Source organism: Dermacentor variabilis, chromosome 8, assembly GCF_050947875.1.
Source record: "Dermacentor variabilis isolate Ectoservices chromosome 8, ASM5094787v1, whole genome shotgun sequence".
NCBI lineage: Eukaryota > Metazoa > Arthropoda > Arachnida > Ixodida > Ixodidae > Dermacentor > Dermacentor variabilis.
In genome coordinates this window covers 39,320,847-39,339,164 of record NC_134575.1, presented here as the reverse complement: position 1 = coordinate 39,339,164, position 18,318 = coordinate 39,320,847, and the positions used below count along the sequence as shown (strand labels likewise).

Genomic DNA, 18,318 nt, shown 5'->3' with positions numbered 1-18,318 from the left:
ATATGAAAAATGTCGCTGCACAGCGAAGACTGTACCACCCCCTCCCCTCCCCCGATGACGTTGTAGCAGAAGGGCGTGATGAAGTCGTGTCTGCATTAAAAAACGCCCACTGTGCCCGCCTCACCATTACAGCCAAGAAATCGTTTGGCTCGCGTGAGGCAAAGGGGGCAGAATGGAGGAGCGCTTTTACTAGACTGGATGATAAAAATGCCTAAATATGTCGGTCATGCACGCGACACACAAAGCCTCCGTCTACCCGTTCGAGCAGGAAGCAGGGGAGTTAAAATAAAATGCTTAAAATCTCTGCTCTTGCACTAGTAAGTCCTCCCAGAGTTTGCGGAAGATCTGTCGTCAGCTTCGCTGCTGAAAACGAACACCGTGATGTTGGACAAGCTCGTGCGACCACAACTTGCCTGAAAGCCCTCACTGATGGAACAATACAATTCAACCGAAAGCGTGACACTGGAGCTTTCTCTGATGCGTGTCCTGAAGAGCGCACACTTTGGTCACGGCACTCGCGAGACTATGGTGATTGCGTTATCTACAGACTTAGGTGAGCCCGTGAGGCGCTGTGCTGCCGTAGCCCACACAGAAATGCAGCGGAACAGTGCTGCCATTTGGTTCAGGACTTGAGAAATTGAAAACCTTGGAAAAATCTACAAAGCCTATTTTCGATATCACAGTCTTATCTGGAATAAACATCCAGAGCATAAAAAAAGAAAGAACGAAAATTCACGTCCCAAGCCCTTTCCAAGCTTGAGAAACCTACGATGATGATGCCATCGCCTTTGGACTGCAGCCTCCCCGACTTCTGACTGGAGCTTGAGTGCCCCGGTAAAATTCAGTCGAGCCGACGGTTGAAAGCGTGGACCCCAGAGGGAGCCTCCCCCGTCTTAGCTTCCGAAATGCGCAGCTCTTGGCCCACGACTCGTCCTCAAACGGTGCGGTCAAATGTAGAGCTGAGCCAGTGGCTGAACAAGCCAACTTGCGTCTTGGCTCAACCCGACGTCCGCAGCTGCTTGGAACACATACTGGTGTTGAGACACACAAGGTGAAGATGTATCCAAAGCTGCAGTCAAAGCCGAGCACCACAGAACATGTGCACAGTATGCCTGGCTTTGCGGCATCCTTGTGCAATGCAACCGACTTCCGAGCGAAGCAGGTTTCCGAAAGGAACATGCAACTAAACATGCATCAACGCTTGCTTTCTTGAATGGCCGCTCGCAACTGGCGACCAAAATGCACTCAAAAGGCATGATGGGTGAGGGGCCGGCAACCCCCACATGTGGTGGCAACAAGAGCTAAGTGCAACGCCCCCATTCCTTTTTTTCCCTTGGAGAACAACAAAGCAGCATCATCATCCTAGAAATGACTTTCTTCTAGGACAGGCACAAAACACTATCGATACAAAACTTGCACTTCATTTCAAAGAACACCTTTGTAGCAACAAACAAACCCCCAGTGACGTTCATAAACAAGTTTAAGTTGGCAGTACATGCATAATGTTGATACTACTGCCTTTTGTTTTGTGTGTGTGTGTTCAAAGTGGAAAAGCCTAGCCTCTCCAAACACACGCCAAAGGCCTCCGTGCGAACCTGAGGCAGTTGAAAGAGAGAGCAAGTAGTGTCGTCTCGCTCTCCCGACACCACATAAGAGCGGAGTGTGCTACCGCCGCAGGCTCCTTCAAGAGCCGACGCCGGATTGCCACGCAGATGAGCACAAAGCGTGGGACGGAGCTCCATGTGATTAGCGCAGCGCTTCTTTTCATAATCTTTGTACATTTCGAGCTTGCTTTATACTTTTTTTTTCTGGTTGTCGTCCATTTGCACGTGTCGCCTAAATTTACTGGACCCCTGAGCTTTACGACAGACATCTCACAGTTCAGCAAAGGAACATCTTGGAACGACGAAAATCTCCTTCAAAGGTGGCAGCATGACAACTCGCCAACAACAAAAGTTTCCAAGCGGCCACCATGACACACCAGACACGAGAAAAAAAAAAAAGACAGAGGGAAAAAACTGGTGGGTGAAAAATTCGAAAGGAACGAACGCTCACAGGAAAAATCGCACCTGCCTCGGTAGAAGGCGGTGGCAGCGACGATGACCGGAAAAAAATGCTGCCATGAGGAGCAGCCAGGAGGATGCCAAAACAACCACGAGAAAGAAATGCAGCACTAAAAATTACCAACAAAAGTTTTTTTTTTTGTTGCTTTCCTCACATTCTCTGCATGCGTCTTGTCAGAAACAAGATTTCTTCGTACAAGCCATTACCTTTGCAGAGCTAGTTTGTCAGCAGAGTAAATCGCTGTTCAAGTCGCAGCGAATGTGAAAGCTGCGGTGACACCTGTTCATGCGCATGCAACATCGGCCGTAAATCTGTCGAACAGATTCCTCTCGCATGCCAGGTCCCGAGTGATTGCTAGAAGAATTCGGAGTTCAGGCCTTTTATGAAAACAGACTTCCAAAGCCTCTCTTATCTGACTGCCGTGAAACCTCATGCAAATGACTTTAGAGGTAAAAATGTGGGAACAAAATGCGTTGCTGCTAGCAGGGAGGGACAAAAAACAACACAAGAAACCTGGCGACCGCGCACACGAAAACCAGCACAAAAGTACATCCGAACGCGAACATTGGGCCCTTAATTTCTCATTCACTTTTCCTTAAGCACTAGCTTCGTGTCACGATCATCGAGGATGATGTGAATCTACCCTGCAGAACGGTTGCGTTCGCCCCTCTTCTGATAAATTACACACAGTCACAAGTTTCTAGAGATTCCCAACATCACCACACTGCATGTAATGAAAACAAGAAAAAGTTGCACATTGGTTGCGCCACTTGGCCGTGAAAACATGTTTGCTGTGACAAGGCCCGCAACATCGCGGCTTGCGGAGCCCATGCCCATTTACGATTGTGTTGGCCACAACATCAACAGTCACAAACACATTTTTAGCTGTGACAAAGCATGGAACGTCACAATTTGCAGAGCCAATGTTGACGGAAGAGTGTAAGTCACACCACCAGACCATCAAAATGCGTCGCCTGTGATGCATCACAGCTTGTAACACAGATGTTGACGTACCAGTCTCTGCGAGTCACAACATCCTGTCAGGATGTGTCGGTTCCAACAAGGCATGCTTGCAGAGCCCAAAAGACTGCCACCGGTCCTTGTCGCTCATGCCGCCAGAGCAATTAAAATTATTTCTGCTGTGACAAAGCATGCAGTGCCGGACTGAAGAGCCAACGTTAAACATGGCCATCAGTGATTGGTCTCCTAGGATCAAAAAAAAAAAGTTTCGCCAGCACTGCACTTCTACTCAGAACATGGCCAAACATCATTGCTGCAACCACTTTGAGATAAAGGGTGGAGAACAACGGGAACATCAAAGGGAGGAACATTGTGTAAAGAAAAAAAAAAAAGCACAGGTCAGCATTAACAGTCATCAAGACAAAGAGCAGGTAAAGAACAAAAAAAAAAAAAAGAAAGAAAAGAAAAGCTAGAGAGAGAGCAAAACGCCCTTGTTTTCTTCCCCCGCGAGCGAGAACCTAGTGTGGGGGGCCAGCATTAAGCCGGCACCTGGTAGTACAGGCTGGGTGGGACGTACGCCGCATTCTGCGCGTACTGTCCGTAGCCGCCGGCGTACACGGAACCCTGCTGGTGATGCTGGGGCGGCATGTAGCAGTGCTGTGGGGCCATGCCGTGATGCGGACCCATGCCCTGGGCTCGGAATCCTGTGGCTGCTCCATACTGAGTCGGGTGGTGCATCATGGCGGCGCCGTTGGGGGGAGACGGGCGCGGCTGAGGCGCCTGGGGCTGCTGCTGCTGCTGCTGCTGCTGCTGTTGGGGTTGCTGTTGCTGCTGCTGTGGCTGCTGGGCCGGCTTGTAGCCACTGGCGGCTAGTCCGGAAGTCTGGTTACCAGCGCTGCCTGCCAGGCCGCCGGACATTGGCTTTGGCTGGTTGTTGTAGCCATTCGGGCCGCTGCGCTGGTAGGCAGGCTGACTGCTGTTGTTTTGCATCTGCGGGAAGTAGTTGCACGGAGGTGAACAAGCATGACGGCAACAGGAGATGAAATACTCCTAAATCCCGAAATAACTGAGCTCTCCACTAAGTAGGAGTAAAACCCCCACTCGGGGGTTATTTCATGTACACTACAAAACTACACCTCGATATGCTGAGCTGAAGATCACAGCGTCTGCCATAGGGTTAAATTGCCATTCAAACCTGTTGCTTGTTCAGCAATGCAGGAAACGTGCAGCTGTCCTTTCAGCAGGTGCTAGATATGCACTCTAGAGACCAGCCTATGTAACGCAGGACCATAATAAAGGTTTAAGAACAGGCTTCCTCCGCTACCTAAGCTATGTGCTACGCACTGCCACTCCCGACACCTGAGAAACGCACAGTACGCTCATTCTCTCCCAGAAGCCTTCTCACCAACAAAACAGGGATGACTAGACATATCGCATTTATTCTACTTCGCGATTAGATACAGCAGCTGAAGCTGATTAGACATTCGCAAAAGTTAAGGGTGCCAAAAGGGTGCAGGATGTGCGGTTTGAAAGCAGTGTGGTCGTAGCAAGTTGACAGCGGTTAGGAACAGACACCAAAGTGGGAGGGCGGGAGGGGAAGAGGCCATGAAAGCTTTGCCTTAAGAGACGGCCTCGAAGCCCAACGTACCTGTGGTCGGTTGTTGAAACCGTTCTGCATGGGCCGTCCGCCACCAAACCCATTCTGCTGTCCAGCACCTCGGTATCCGCCTCCACCTCCGGGCCCACTGCGGACCTGGGCAGACCCACCCATGCCTCCGCCGTAGCCGCGGTTGTTTCCATAGCCACCGCCATTGCGCTGCTTGTTGTCATTGTTGTCATTCTGGAGGCTCGCCAATGGCTGTCCTGGCGCTCGGAAGCGACGGACTGCAAATAGAAAAAAAAAAGTCCCAGGTGTCCTTAGCTATCGCCTAATGTTGAATTCCAATGGCGGAGTCGGTGCAGCCGACGGACTCCGCGAGTGAGCACTCGACTCTGGCGCAGAGCGACGCCTCCAAATCCGCGAGTGGAACACAACCTGCGCTGCCGGAGCAAGGCGGAAACGGAACTTGTATCACCGAGTTACCCAGGATACCTTGCGTGTTGTCACTTCCTTCTGCTGTTTGCTCCCACCGCCGCCGCACCGGTCACTTGTCTCTTCCGCCGTTCACCTGTTTTTTTTTTTTTTTTCAAGTGCGGAATGGATATCTCGCCAAGCGTGCAGCAGCTTTTGCTTCCTCGCGAGTCGTGACCGGTGGCGCCTCCCAGCAGACAAACGTGGTCAAGGAAATACGTCATGCAGAGTTCCGGTGCACTCCGTCGATTTTGGCGGAGCATCTTTTTCTGCTCCACGGAGTGACTCCACTCCAACTCTCTCATTGGAACACCTTACTCCCGCTCTCACTCCGTCATTGGAACAAACTTGCTCCGAAACGAGCAGAAAAACTTGCTCCGACTCTGCCATTGGAATTCAACATTAGAGACGCGAAGGCGAAAGCCTTGTAAAGCCTACTGTAATTCACCTTAACCAACCTTAATCCCCTAATTTACCTTACCTTAATCTTCATTCATCCAGTTTAATCAACCTTAAAGCACCTTAATTTACCTTAATCCACCCTAATCCTCCTTGAAAGCCTTGTAAAGCCTACTGTAATTCACCTTAACCAACCTTAATCCCCTAATTTACCTTACCTTAAAGCACCTTAATTTACCTTAATCCACCCTAATCCTCCTTAACACAGTGTAATCAACCTGAATCCACCCTAACACACCTTAATCCAATCACTAATCAATCATTAACTTTGCTAACCTTTAATCATCTCTTATACACGACTGGAAATGCTTTGGTTCGCTTCTGGTCTTCCTTGGGTCAGGTGATATTTTCTCCACTTCACAACGCGACCTTAAAGTGGAGATCTTAAGGCTTTCGCCCTAAAAACAAACTTCGATTGGCATTTTATGGGAGAGTGTTACCTACAGGTAACACACCAGAAAACATCTCTTTCCTTGCAGAGTTTTGGTTTTGAGTGAGACATTTTAGCTAAATGTCTTTGGCCAACATTGAATGACAGGCAGCAAGTGTCATTTGCCGGATTAGAGCAGGAACTAAGAAGGTGGAAGAAAAAGCTCGGTGTGTACCTCGCTTTCTTTTGAGTGCATGGTCACGGGACACTGACCAATGCAAGATGCCCTGTTGCTGTGGTATCATGCACGTAACGCAGAGAAAATGCAATGCACAGCTCTGTTTCTTGTCCGACCAGAACTGCCTGTGGAAGTTCCACACGATGGAATGGGTGGCTTAGGAGTGAAGCTTGCTTCCAGTGCTCTGCCTGATGTTGCCAGTCTATTGCGAAAATAGTTCCCACAAATTGTTCTTTTTTTTTCGTTGAATGTTCCTTATTCTCTGTTCATTTTTCACATTGCAATGAAAAATGAATTCTTCCTAGGAGAATGCGGAACAGAAAACCACAAGGATATGTCCACGAGGAATGCAGAACAGCAAACCAGAAAGATAGGTCAGGTTTAACACTAGGTGGTCTATTCTATCTTATTGTGCTGTTGTAGATAGAGTGCTAACCAGTCTTATCTTTCTTTTTTTTTTATATTCCCCAGCTTGAACTGACCCAGGTGAGAATCTGGGAGTTCTTTCAGCAGTGTTCTTGCTTTGCCTCCGCAGCTCTCCCTTCACCGCCACAGAAAGTTGCCCACGAGTATAGGTAACTGCAAGAAACTATGCTCGTTCCATTCCGATATGATTGTGCCAACTCCTGTGGCAGCTGAACAATGGAAGAGGCTCCATTTTACTCTTTGAGCCTCAACACCAGAACACCTGCCTTCTCTAGGTTAAAAGCCAAACAAAGGTGGATGTACAAAATTGATCTATGCATTTTTTCTACTCACGAAATAAAAAGCACTGATTAATTGATTCATCTCAACAAAAAAATGAAGGCTTGAAGTGATCAGCAGTTGTCGTACGAGGTATGTCGCTGGAGTTGACGTTTCGACAAGTGCGCTTGTTTTCATTGGGGCTCCGACAAAGTGCCCTTGCTGAAACAGTGGCTCAAGCGGCATTCCTCGTTCGCCCTCTCCATTAAACCTCTCAAGGGTCTAACCGACGAAAACAAAAGTGGGGGGGGGGAATAAAAAAAAAGAAACCTACTGTTGCGGCCGCCGCTGAAGGCGCCGCTTCGGGCCAGGTTGGCCATCTCGTACAGCTTGGGGTTGACCGCCTGGTTGGCTTCCTTGAGCACGGCTATCAGCTCCTTGGCCTGCTTCATGTTGTTGGGCGTGAAGAAAGTGTACGCCGTGCCCGTCTTGTTGGAGCGTGCCGTCCGGCCGATGCGGTGGATGTAGTCCTCCGAGCAGTGCGGGTAGTCGTAGTTGATGACGAACCGGATGTCGTCCACGTCTGTGGGTGCACTTCGCAGTTAGCCGCGCTGCCACCATGAGCAAATCTCCCTCGCGAGATCCTGTCCCTTGCAAATCTTTTCAATGTATTGTTGAGGTAGTTAAGGCTGGTACCCTAACAAGCTACTACAAGAAGCACTCAGTTTTCCTTGTGCTATGCAAAGACTGCCAGGTAAGCAACTAAAACATCTTGGCACATTCATTAGCAACATAGAACCTTGCAAGAGCATGCATGCTTAATAAACAATGCAAGGTATGCAAAAGCTAGTCTTCAGGAAAAGGATTCACAAGCATCTGCCAAATTCTGGGTCATTTTGTCATCCAATGTACAAATTCCTCTCTCAATAGTGGTTGGAACTATAAGGAGCTAATGGGCACTTTAATGTTTCCTTTATTTACCATGATGCTCAATAAGGACAACTAATTTATAATCTTGATGAGCCAGCTAACTAGCAAGCAGGAATAAAAATAGATTGGATACATCCTGCTTGAAATATATATCTTTACAAAAGCACATACGTTCAAGTATTGTCAGGTGCTTGAAGACTAGTCTTCAGAACGTAGAGAGTCTTCAAGTTTCCACAAGTATCTACTTTCTGCCATACTTTTAGTCATTTTATCTTATGACACACACTGCTCACCTTGTTCCTCTTGTTAAAGTAGTTTAGCACCTTAACCTCCGATATCATTACCATCCGACAAGGACAAGCGCCAGCATAACCTAGTGCTCAAGTCAGATGATAATGAACTCAAGAAATTATGGAACTAAAACCACCATTAACAAGGTAAGCACGTTTATCAGTGTGTGTCATAAGTAAAAACGGCTTAAGGTTTGACAGACGTGAAACATGTTAATGAAGACTTTTCTTGAAGTTTAATCTTCAGAAGTTGAGTAGCACGAAGTCTTTACTTGAAGACTAGTCTTCAGAAAAAGTATCCGCAAAGGTGTTGCCATGTTTGCCAAAACTTTTTGCCATTTTGTCCCATGACACAGACAAACATGTTCCTCTTGGTAATAGTGGTTAATTGCAATAACTTCAGACTTTATATCTGACAGGGAAAAGCTAACTACACAAACATTATGCTTCCATTTCCATTGCGTTCCAATGTAGACTGATAACTAAAAAGTAGTATAAACAATCTTGAAGAGTGAGCAGAGAAGACTAGGAAGACTTAAGGCATCTTGTGCTGGCAAAAAAAAAAGTATGACTAATAAATACTGCCATGAGCCAAAAGACTAGTCTTCAGTAAAGGACTACTGAATGTTCAGAAAAGTCTTCACAAAGGTGTTTTCACATATGCCAAAGTTTTAACCATTTTGTCCTATGACACACACTGCTGTACAAGTTTCTTTTGTAACAGTGATCTAGTACCCTAACTTCCAACTTATAAGTGATGGCTAGCTACACAAACACGACCTTAGGTTCCTCTCGGTCTATGGAGACAACCAGCCAATAAACAAAAGCTTGAAGATGGCTAGTAACGAGGGGTAGAAGGAACCTTTGATGACTTTCGCATGCAATAGAGCATGTGCACTTAATAAATACTACCAGGTAACCAACGACTAATCTTCAGAAGGCGACTGATCTTCAGAAAAAGTCTTCACAAAGGAGTTTTCATGTGTGCCAAACCTTGGGACCATTTTGTCCTAGGACACACATGCCGCTCAAACCATTCAGCCAACAGCGCTCAGTCCAGACAGCTTCCTCGGCTCCGAGCCCAGACTTGCGCAAGGGCAAACATGAGTCAGCCGTGGGGTGGTGGGACAACTTGTCAAAAGCCACGCGCGCCATATATCCAGGCGTAGTTCCTTCGTCCCACCGGCAAACGCCACAGCTCCCCACATTGGCCGCTGCGTCGTCCCGCGCAAAAGACTCCCAACGCCACCTATACTCCAGCAGTAGTGCAGACCGGACATGTGTTAAGACATGTAGCACGACAGAGGTTTGAAGCAAGTTTCTAGTGGACAGTGCTTCGTTTTCACTGTGAATGCGAGACATACACATGTAGCAATGAAAAACCAAACCCAGACACTTGTCTGGGAGGTTCCGCAAGGTGTTTTTATATAGAGAAAAAAGATAAGAAAATTAAAAGGGGGAGGAAGGAGAGAGAGAGAACAAAACAGTAAGACTAGTTATCGAAGCAGGGTTCATAGCAGTATGTTTCTTTGTCACCAACATCTTGCACGTTACACACGCAGTGCTTTACCAATTAGGCTACTGCAGTGGCCACCTTCTTGTCCACTTACACAGCTGAAGTGCAGGCTAACAATGGCTAATACGTTAGCTTGAACACAGAATATTGTCTTCAACAATGGGAACAGTTTTTCTTTTTCTATAGGCGATGTTCACATCGTAATCCAGAGCAACGGCTCCCTCAGAGAAGCGTCAATCTTTAAGGCAGTGCTTTTGTGTGCTGCCATAGTTTGATCATTACTGCCCACAACTGTGAACCTGTGCACAAGAATGTCCACAAAGATACGAAACGAACTGGATTGGCTTGAAATTTGAGTTACATCAACTTTGTGACCACATGTTCAAACAAAATTAAGTCACTTAAATGATGCTTTTCGGGTGTCGAACAGATTGAAAACAGTTACTGAAGGCGATTTTGATCGTTTGAATGACTGCTACGAACCCTGAATGTTACAAAAAGAAAACAAAAAAGAAGAAAAGAAAATCATTCAATAATATGAAAATACCATGCATTGTCAAAACTTCTTACAACTGGCCAAGCATATCTCAAAGACCAAAAGAACCTTCTCAGTCAGCTTAATTCACCAGATTAAAGCTCAAAATGTTGTTTCATTGCACGTTTAAATTTTGTTCCCACAACACTTCACTAGTGACATCATGACATCACAGATGTCATGGCATTTTATTACGGTAAAAAATGTGCCACTGTTGATCTCTTGTTTATTTTCTAATGCAATGCAATCCTGCCTCCTAGCCATACAAACTGCCCAACTAACCCCAAGCAGGATGTTGCTGAAATCCCGCCTTTGCAAGAGGTCCCTGGCGTGAAAGTTGCAGGGCCTTTCGTTTTCGCATTCTAACTCGACCTAATCAGCTAGCTTTTCCCAGAAAACCAGCTCAAGCTTGCTACTTCTCTTGCAGTGTCCCCCTGACTTCCCTGCATCATTTACTCTGTGTGGCCACATGTTTGAATGGGTCCCTGAACAACTAGCACGTGCGCATGGATTGGCATGGCTTAGACTCCACAGCTCGGCACACACGCTGCCAAATAAAAGGTGTTGGGCAGGACACGAATGACTACTCAATCACCATCCCCAACATAAGGATGAGGAACCAAACCTTACCATGCAGGAACCAAACCTTACCATGCAGGACGACATGACTGCATCGCGAGAAACGCAGCTGATAAGACGTGTGCTTACCAAGTCCGCGGGCTGCCACATCGGTAGCTACCAAGATCGGAGAGCGGCCCGAACGAAACTCTGCACAAACATGAGAAATGGTTTGTGAGGTTAACATCCTGAAGCAACACGTAGGCTGTGAGCTTGGGCTTCGGGAATTTTCCAGAACAAACTTGCTCGAAGTAAGCACCCCTCTGGTGTACTTTGGCGATCGGAATACTTGCAACAGTAGGGTCGGAGACCGATGAACAGATGCTTTTCACGGACAGGATTTTTTTTTCCTTTCGTGAAACTTAACGCCACACTCATGAAGGGACAGCAGGCAGGTGTCCATTATGTCTTACCGTATTTACTCACATAATCACACTTTCTTGTCAAAAAAATTGACGCAAATTCAGGGGTGCGAACGTTACATGGGTTAAATTTGCCGCAAAAGAAGAAAAAAAACTTTTTTTCATCCCACATTTGCTGCGAGATGACGAGAGGTCAACAAGCAGGTGGCTGCCGCTGAACAGAGCAGGACACCAAAACAAAAATGGCGGCCGGTGGAGCAAGCGAAACACGCCGAACGCCATTTTTTTCCTTCTCGGGAGTACATTACGCGCATTGAAACAGTTTCTTCCGTATCAGTAATGAATAATATCGTAAATATAGGCAAGTTTGTGACGATAACGTAGCCAAGTCCACTTTGAGGGGACAGAAATAGAGGTGGGCGCACATAGCTGCCAGCGACAGAAACACATGGCAGGCATGCTGCAGAAACTGCGGCCATCTGTCTTCACTACTATCCTAACACGGCACGTTTCCACTAAGGGCGGGCGAATATGTTAGCTGTGTTACAAGCGTCGGTGTATGAATATGGTACACTGCTAACGTATAAATGTAAACGTGGCCACTATCGTTATCGCTTGCGATTTGTTGCGTGCCCATGAGTGCAGACGAGAATTGAAAGGCGCCCGTTTTGTTGTTGTTCTTGACCAAAACCATTATGAAGCCTATAAATAATAAGGCCAAGGTAAGTTTTGTTGTAGCTTTTTTTTTTTTCCATGGAAGTGTGGAAAGTGATGAAAGGAATGAAATGGATCATCTGCTTAAGAATGTTTGGCGCGTGCAGACCACTTGGTGTGTCTTCAAGATTCGATCGTGTGGCATTCGACAGATGGTAAGCGCCATAATGGCACACGACATATCGCTGCGACAAGTTCGGGGTACGATCACCACACGGGAAAGAAAAAAAAAATTTAATTTTGATGCCAAAATTCAAGGGCACGACCATTACGCGAGTGCGATCATTATGCGAGTAAATATGGTATAGTTGAAGAAACCGAATGCTATACAACTTCAAATGAAATATGAATCTAACAGCAAAGACCATCTGATTCAAATTCAAAATATGAGAATTTGTTGGGCACTCACCACCAAATGGCGCGTGTAGCAAAGGTGTTATGTAATAACAGCCTTTTAATAACGTAATTATGTAATTATTATGTAATAATGCAATACCTCCCAATTGGGGGTCTTTAATATGATGTGTTACCCGCTGCACCGTGCCCACAATTGTTTTGCTCACGAGATAACAATGGCACAAACAGCATCCATGGACTGCAAGAACCACAGACTAATACGCATATGCGAAAACGAGACCGTGCATATACCACGCATATTGCACTTAGTTTTCACACAAATATGTGCTCCCAGAGTGACGTGTGGTTCAATTGCGATATAAAAATACTGCAATACAAGATTTCTCCACCAGCTTACTGTGGGATGAGCATGGTTCAACATGCACTGCACAATTCAAGTCATGGCCAGCCCTTTAAACTGCTTTACAACACGCAACTGACTTGCTGTCACACCAGCCACTGACGTTTTCACACCTTCCTCAAAATCAAGAATGCTTTCCTCCGGCCTCAAGTAACAAGACTGTCCCAGGAAGCTTTGCTTGTAAACGGTGGGGGAGGGGAAGGAAGAAAGACTATCACGGACTACTCACCGTTGAGCACCCAGTCCCGTTCCGACTGAGACTTGTCCCCGTGAATGCATATAGATGGTAACCTTTGAAGCAAAGAAAACAACAACTGTAGCCCGTCGAATGCGTGGCACAGTTCAAGGAAGCAGTTTTCAGACATAAGTTTTGTTTGTAACAGTTAAAAAAAAGAAATGACAGAAACAACAGCCAGCAGTTCTTACATCTGACATTACACTCTGCCTTCGCCCTTTTACACCAAACAGGTGGCAACAAACAATTTTAACGCCTTAAAAAGTGCGGGGAGGGAGTAACGCCATGCTTACCCGCTTCTCCTCATCCTGCGTGTCAGCTCGTCAACTTTTTTCTTGGTTTCGGCGAAGATCAGAGTCTGCGCAGCAAAAACAGAAAAAAAAAGTCCTCAAAGCCCCCTTCTGCACAACCGGCCGCACCGCTTCTCGCAACACTGCAAGTGAAACCGGCAGAGCAGGTCACTGACCTTGTTGTCTTGTTCGCTGATGATTTCCTTGTGCAGTTCCAACAACCTGCAGCATGCAAAAAGCAGAGAAACACCAGCAGTTGAGTAATAGGCCGTGCTAGAAGCACAGAGGTGTTGAAGTTTAGAAAAGGCTACTGGCAGAAGTATGGCCGAACCCCACTATAACAAAGCCGCATCCAGTACAAAAAGAATCAGTAAAATCTAGCATCATACATCATACACACATCATACATCATAGCTGCATCATACTGCCCAAAGCAAATTTCTTTTCTCTTTTGGGGGGGAGCGATGTAGGGTGACTGGCGGATCAAGGCAACCCGCTCTACCGGCCTGAAAACAGCCACAGCAAGGTTCTACAGGCGCGGAGCTTCCTCACGAGCCCTTCCAGGGATTCAGAAGAGCTTCACTTTGGCCTAGTTGGCATAAACCGCCCGTGCTGTTTGTGTTCTCTCCCTCTGTCCCCGTCTTATTTGCGGTCAATATGATAGACTTCCAGGGATTGTTCCGTGGCTCGATTGTTATCATCCCGCTGCGGCGCAAAAAGTGGTTTGCAACTTCGAAACTTAGCACGATGTAAGCTAATGGACTTACTTGCTCCAGGACTTTTGGAACTATTCGTATCAGGAATGATCACATCACTGAGATTATGCTACTGTAGTGTGCGGTCGATGTGAATTTAGCCTTCAAGTGTGGCTTTTTGGCAGTGCGTGTCTGCACTGCCGTGAAGCCACACCTTCGCCATTTTAAGGTGCTGTGCACACAATTGTGTACCACCAAGATAGTATATCAACAGTCAAGGCATTAATGAAAGTAAGGATATTTAAAATGTGTCACATGCATCTTGAAAAACTTCTCACTGATGATAGCGCTGCAAGTTTGATTAAAAAGCGCAACATGTTTTAATAAAACGAGTGGGAAGGTAGACAGTCAAGTAAATGTTTTTGCTCGGGGCCAGTATGCCGTTGTATGCAACGGCTGCACTTTCATTGTTTTTCAAGCCTGCTGGACATAACACACTTGATGTTATCATATTTGATGTTCCTGTATCAAGTTTTTGCATGGACTTCACATTCTCTAAACTTGACAACACTCCCTAAAGCATTGAAAATTCTTAATCTATTCTGCCACTGTTTGGTTTTACCATATAGTGCACACGGTGCCCGAGAACCATAACTCTGATCACAACGTGCTGCGCTCGACGGCAGTAATGCCGCGGAAGCTGAAGATTACTAGTGCTGCTGAAGAGGCGGGGAACAGAGCTGGCAAAGATGCAACGTAGATAAGTCTTGCATCCGCAAATGGAGACTGCTTTGACAAAGATTTGAGGGTTGCTGTAAGCAGTTATTCCCGCAGGTTACATGCAAGAAAACACGGCATCTTTTCTCAATAGGCATGCAACCCCAGAAGGGCACAGTGCTTCTACCAGCATGTCTGAACAACTAGCTCAAGGAAAAGTCGTTCTAAAACAGGCTGCCCTACTTCATAATCAGAAGCGCTGCAGCCCACTTCAAACCATTCGTGGCATTGCATTTAAGAACTTTGTATGTTGACACAGATGCCTTGATAGAGAGCCTCGTGCCGGTGGGACATGAGTGACTACCAAGTACCGGCCCGACTCACTTGTTTTCCTTATCGGACTCTTGGCAGACGTCGACGATTTGCACGATGCGGTGATTGGCGCAGAGCTGCAGTGCCCCAATGTTCACCTGCACAGAATTTTTTTTTTTTTTTTTAACCATGCCACTAGTTCAGAAGCAGCTACAGCAGATAACATAGGCAGCCTCGTGACATGCTTTGCAAGAAGTGTTAACTGTGAGGTGCTGCCCACTGAAACTTGACCTCTGAAACTATAAACCTTAAATGTGAAACAGACGACACAAGCAGACGATGAGCAGAAGTTGCTTGTATTGCCGTCTGTGTCAGAAGTACAGCTTACGAAAAGCGCACTGTGCCTATCAGCAGCTGCAACATCACAAGGTGCAACAATTTATAATGCGTACCATTTAGTATAAACTGAAATGCAAACAGGCAATAGTGACCACAGGTCGTGTTTAATCACAGTTTTGCTGCCTGGTGCAATCCTCCATGTTTGTTCAACTTCAAGCCCAAATTAAGGCAAGGATACAAATTGCACGGATCTGTCAAAATGGACCTTTAAATTTTTCAATGAAGGCCGAGGGGCCCCACGTTTTGAACATTACAGTGCTGCTCCGTTTCAGCTCACCTGGATGTAGTCCTTGAGGAAGTCCTCGGCCAGGGAGCGAACCTCCTTGGGCCAGGTGGCACTCCACATTAGCGTCTGGCAGTCCGGACGGATCTGTTCCACAATCTTGCGGATCTGCGGCTCAAATCCCATGTCCAGCATGCGGTCGGCTTCGTCCAGCACCAGGTAAGTGCAGCGACGAAGGTTCACCTTGCCCGCCTCCAGGAAGTCGATCAGGCGGCCCGGTGTGGCAATGCAGATCTCGACACCTGAAAGCGGCATGCAGCTCTCTAGAAGCTGCAAAAGACTGACAGCTGCACTTTGCAGGAAGACTATACAGGGCCCCTTCCGATTAATGGTCCACAATATAAGTCCCCCATGGACGGAAGCATCGCCCGAGTCGGTGCTTCCAGCCCATGGGTGCTGCATATTGCAGCACCTCGAGCAGTCCTAGACAAGCCAGAATGACAAGGTAACGCTCTTGAACTTACACAGGTAGTACAGCTTTTGCGGAAAAGGTTCAAGGATATTTAAGGACATTCGGGACCTCGCGAAAGAGTTTCGAAAAGCATTTACGACCAAACATGAATGCATTGCGTACGTAAAGAAAAGGCATTGTCTTAACCATGCATGCTCCGGACGCTATTGGGTTCCTGCATTTCATGTACATTACTATGTTGACATATGTTACACGAGGAGCTTGGTACATGTCATGTTTGCTTATGCTATGAAAAAGCGTTGTCTAACATGGCGGCACTAATGGCTCCCGCTTCAGCATGAATTCTTGTGATGGCTACGCTCTCACAATCACTGATCGCCAGTAACTGTTGAAATGAACTTTGGCTTCCTCTAAACTTATCTGAAACGTTAGTTATGAGCACACAGTGCATTCGCTTTCCGAGATTTCAGTGCCCATGGGTCTAACAAGACGCCCTGGCATAGAAACGGCGGGATGGCCACTAATGAATTGTCTTGGCTTGGATACTTTTGACACGAGACACTAGACAGTGCCAAATACTCTACGTCTTCCTTACGTTTGCATTCCCGTACGTTAAACTGAAGCTCTTGAAGAGACGTGCACTGTAGCATCCGGCAAAGGTGCTTGCATTTAGCATAAGCAAGGCAACAAAGGCTTTTCTAAAGCTGTCCAATTTTCAAAGACTAAAGCACCACAGTGCTCAACAGCTCTAAAAAGATTTCTTTTTTTTTAAATGAGAGTCTAGATCCGGCTAGATTAAGGATCACACTAAGTGGCAACATCCCTGTCACCCAGCCTTGGAACACACGTCAGACATGCTAGTCATCAAACAAAATGCGGCAGCTCCTCACCACGCTCCAAGTCCCGCAACTGCGCGCCCTTGGGGGCCCCGCCAAAGACGCACGTGTTGCGGATCCGGGACGCCTTGCCGAAGTCCGACGCCACCTGCTGGATCTGTTGGGCCAACTCGCGTGTTGGCGCCAACACTAGAGCCTGCACAGCAGATAAATCTCAAGATTAGAAGATTAGACTAGTGTGTTTCCAAGATGAGAGCCAGCTAAAGCATGCGTTCATTCTACATCATTCTGATGTGCGCTGAAATTGAGCTTCACGTGAACATGAAGTAAGTAAAAGAAGTGGCCGCGCAGCCATTCAGGCATAATACAGGAGTGCTGGCTGGCTTCGGTTTGGCATTTGGCGACAGTCACAGCGTAACCTCGGATTTCTCTCTCCAGCTCTGCAAGCTTTCTTCGGCTCAGTTTCACCTCTCGTTTTCACATAGCCTGGCCATTACCTACAAAAGCTACTAGAGGGTGCTCTGGCACTGCCATCATTAGAGACACCATGAGAATGATGGGCATCAGCAAGACTTTCGTTTCATCTTTGTGCACGCATCTTCAGGTGCACTCATCAAATTATTTATTGCGTTTGAGCTTCCTAAATTACAAAGCACTAGTGCACTGCTAAACGCGCGAAGCTGTAGTGGCGCTGCCGTCTGCACCTCGGCTCCTGCCCAAAGACAAAGGCTGACGACATGAGTGGGTGGCTCAGGCCGAGGCTCGAAGGCCGAGCCGACATGTCCATCCTCGCTGTCTGCAGATGGCTCACGCAACAGCAGCAACAGTGCGATGGCACTGCTGCTGTTGGCAATTGCGAAACACGAGTGGTCATCTCATACGGTGGCAACTCCAAAACAACTCACACTGGTCCGTCTCCCCGCTGGAGGTAGGGCTGGTGAGTGATGTGAACTATTGCTGGCAAGATGTACTGCATAAAGAAAAAAAAAAGAGCGTATGAAATTTTTTTGTTTCCTAAAATTGCAGCAAAGCAATCCAGTACAAGAAAGCCAACGGGAAATTCAGCACTGACAGCAAGAATGACGATTTGCAGTAAAAGCATTTCTTATTACCGACACAAGGATTCGGTGTCCCACTTTTCTCCTTTTCTAGGTAGTTTACGACCCCACAGTTACAGTATGAAATTTCAATTCCTCGAGAGCACCACAAATTATTTCAGCACCTTTTGCACGACCAGTCTGGAACATGTCAGGAGCACGGCTTTGGACATGAAAAAGGAGACTATCACGTCACCGATGTGGGGGTTCCACTCTTGGTGCGGCTAGGCCTGAAGGCAAGCTCCAGATCTACCCCCACGCATTCGCTTTGTGGTACTCCCTAACCCGTAGCGCGGGAATCACGGCTATGTCGGGTTCAAATGAATAAGGCAACCAGTGGCGTCAACTGTAATAACGTTTATTATTGCGAAGCAATACTACTTTAGGTCGCACTTCAGCCCGTTCCGTGGCGAGGCGGTGGTAGGCACCATTGACCTTTAGCGTGACCTCGCTGCGTGACGTCACACCAGCTGC

The 18,318-nt window shown here is 47.0% G+C and overlaps 1 protein-coding gene across 1 annotated transcript in view; it reads right to left on the bottom strand.

Moving 5' to 3' along the window:
• Positions 1 to 1,531: 1,531 nt before the first annotated feature.
• The window catches only part of LOC142590080 (putative ATP-dependent RNA helicase DDX5), a 36,925-nt gene continuing 20,138 nt past the window's right edge, over positions 1,532 to 18,318 (bottom strand). Inside the window, exons 6-16 of the mRNA XM_075701924.1 lie at positions 17,653 to 17,717; positions 16,802 to 16,944; positions 15,494 to 15,741; positions 14,890 to 14,975; positions 13,270 to 13,315; positions 13,097 to 13,161; positions 12,798 to 12,859; positions 10,826 to 10,885; positions 7,181 to 7,429; positions 4,673 to 4,908; positions 1,532 to 4,014 (exon numbers count right to left, since the gene is read on the bottom strand). Coding sequence (XP_075558039.1) covers positions 3,562 to 4,014; positions 4,673 to 4,908; positions 7,181 to 7,429; positions 10,826 to 10,885; positions 12,798 to 12,859; positions 13,097 to 13,161; positions 13,270 to 13,315; positions 14,890 to 14,975; positions 15,494 to 15,741; positions 16,802 to 16,944; positions 17,653 to 17,717 — 1,713 coding nt within the window. The 3' untranslated portion in view covers positions 1,532 to 3,561. The remainder of the gene's footprint in view (positions 4,015 to 4,672; positions 4,909 to 7,180; positions 7,430 to 10,825; positions 10,886 to 12,797; positions 12,860 to 13,096; positions 13,162 to 13,269; positions 13,316 to 14,889; positions 14,976 to 15,493; positions 15,742 to 16,801; positions 16,945 to 17,652; positions 17,718 to 18,318) is intronic.